General features: G+C 40.7%; 1 protein-coding gene across 1 annotated transcript; it reads right to left on the bottom strand.

The window, feature by feature from the left end:
- Window positions 1–256: 256 nt before the first annotated feature.
- On the bottom strand, window positions 257–2,496 carry LOC121938295 (extracellular calcium-sensing receptor-like; the record flags this gene model as incomplete). The annotated part of the gene is made up of 4 exons (XM_042481560.1): window positions 257–1,170; window positions 1,657–1,780; window positions 1,878–2,105; window positions 2,464–2,496. Coding segments are annotated over 4 exons (1,299 nt in total), but the record flags the coding sequence as incomplete, so codon positions are not given.
- Between the last annotated feature and the right edge of the window lie 5 nt (window positions 2,497–2,501).

Raw genomic sequence — 2,501 nt, 5'->3', positions numbered from 1 at the left:
GAGTCAACAGAGAGCAAAAAAAACTACCTAACAGTCAGACATCTATGGATTTTGTTTATTAATTTCCATCAAATCCCTGGAATTAGTAAATTACAAAAAAGCAATGATAATAGAACACTTGGATATTCATTTTAAACTTTATTCCTCTTCATTTTGTTCTGCTTTTTTCTTTTATATAAAGAAACTTTAAAACCCAACTAAGCTATTTTAAGGTTGTAAAGCACAGTAAAATACAGACAGCATCATAGGTTTCGCTTTATGTCTTGGGGGTTTCACGACCCATGATTGCTTTCTTTGTGTTCCTCTCTGGTCTCAGCAGAATTATGTAGCATTTTGGTCCAAACAGTGCAACCAACAGGCCAAAGCTTGAGGCCAGGATGGCAAATACCTCCACTGCATCTGCATATTTGCCTGGGGTGTTGACATAAGCAGGAACAAAGGCCACCCATACTGCACAGAAGATCAGCATGCTGAATGTGATGAGCTTGGCCTCATTAAAGTTGTCTGGAAGATTCCTTGCTAGGAATGCTAACAGGAAGCTGAAGACAGCCAGTAAGCCGATATAACCCAGTAACACTGCAAAACCAACTGTGGACCCAACAACACACTCATAAACTATCTTGTCATTGTGGTATTGAGTGTTTTTATGAGGAGCTGGTGAGGAAGAGACAAGCCAAGCAGTGCAGATTGCTGCCTGAATAGAAGTAAGAACCAGAACTGTTCCTCTCTGCTGCAAAGGACCAAACCACTTCAGACTGGCTCCACCTCCTGGATTTGAGGCCTTGAATACGGCCAGAACCACCATGGTTTTCACCAAAATACAAGAAACAGAAAGCACAAAGCTGATTCCAAATGCAGCATGTCTTAGCTGGCAAGTCCACAGCCTGGGACGTCCGATGAACAGCAGTGAGCAAAGGAAACATAACTTTAGTGACACCAAGAGTAGGAAACTAAGTTCTGAATTGTTGGTGCGTACCATGGGTGTACTACGATGATAGATGAAGATGCCCAGGACAAGAGTACAGATAAATGTGCCCAGCAATGAGGCAGTTGTCAGACAGATGCCCAGAGGTTCATGATAGGAGAGGAACTCCGTTTTCTTAGGAACACAGTGATCACGTTGGACACTGGACCAGAAGTCCTCTGGACAACTGGCACACTCCATGGAATCTAAAAAAAACAAGAGATTATTTTTGTCCCTGCAACTTTTTACAATAATTCCCTACTGTCGCAAATTAGAACAGGCATTTTTTTCATTTCTTGTGGTCTCTGTCACAACTCACATTGCCTGTGTAGAAAGCAGATGGAAATACACACAAGGGTTCTATCTCGCATAGGCTATGTCCTCTACTAAACTCTAAGGATAATACGCTCCTCCGATTAGGGCTGTACAATATGCAAAAAAATAAAAGAGATTGTGATACAAGTTGCCTATTATACCATATTAGTTGGTTGTTGCTGCAAGAACACTGTGGCTGTGATAAATGACAGTTAGGTTGGGTGGGCCAGTGCCAATGCCAGGAAATATACTGTGATTCTCCAGTGGAGTGGCAACGTGCTTTCTTGTCAGCATCATCTGGCCATCAAGAAGGGTAATATTTCTAAATTCGAGTTCATTTTCCACTTGATAACATAAAATTTTAAAATGACACCAACCTGTTTTGTTGCTGAACTTTCCTTCAGAACAAGAGACACAGTCGAAACAGCATACAGGCTGCCCCTTTTTTCTAGCCATGCGGGTACCTGGAGGACAGCTCTCACTGCACACTGACCGGGGTGGCTGTAGTGATTGGCAGCGTTATGTCACAGTTATTCTTCACATTTGTTTCAGTATTTGTGTGTCATACAGTCAAAAGCCAATAATAAAAGAAGGTCACCTGTTTGGAGTCAAAGTTCCAGAAGATTATGTCTTCATTGAGTGTCAGTTCTTCACCTCGCGTGGCCGACTTCTTAACAAACCCCACAATCTGAACTTTAGTTTGTCCATCAGGGAGCCACAGCCAGTTCATGATATCATATATTGGTAAGGCGTCACCATTCTCATCAAATGACACTTGGTCACCAAATGATGTGGTGAAGTTGACATTTTCTAAGTAATACATAAGCTGCAAAAAAAGGTAAAATATAGATAAAAACTGTGAAAAGGGAATTCAAAAATCTTAATTGTGCATATGCAGTCAGAGGTTCTGTGTGACAGATTGTAGTGCTAATGTGCAGATTTACATGCAAATGTAAGATTTCTAAATTTCATCAACTATTGTTGCCATGAATTAGATTTGTCACAAGAAATAGAGGGTAATTTACTTAATCTTGATTTTGTCCTTTATTTAAAGACAATGGGGAGAATCAATTGACCTACTACAGCCATAGTTTTCTTTTCCTGAAATCTATTTAGGTAACACCTCGTAATGCAGCAGCTGTTTTCAAAAAACTTATCAGGAACAGTATAAACTAATATCACACCTGCCATGGCTCCAACGTTTGCATGGTGGCACAGCTGT

This window comes from Plectropomus leopardus, unplaced genomic scaffold (assembly GCF_008729295.1).
Source record: "Plectropomus leopardus isolate mb unplaced genomic scaffold, YSFRI_Pleo_2.0 unplaced_scaffold29088, whole genome shotgun sequence".
Taxonomy (NCBI): domain Eukaryota; kingdom Metazoa; phylum Chordata; class Actinopteri; order Perciformes; family Serranidae; genus Plectropomus; species Plectropomus leopardus.
This window is presented reverse-complemented; position numbering and strand designations above follow the sequence as displayed.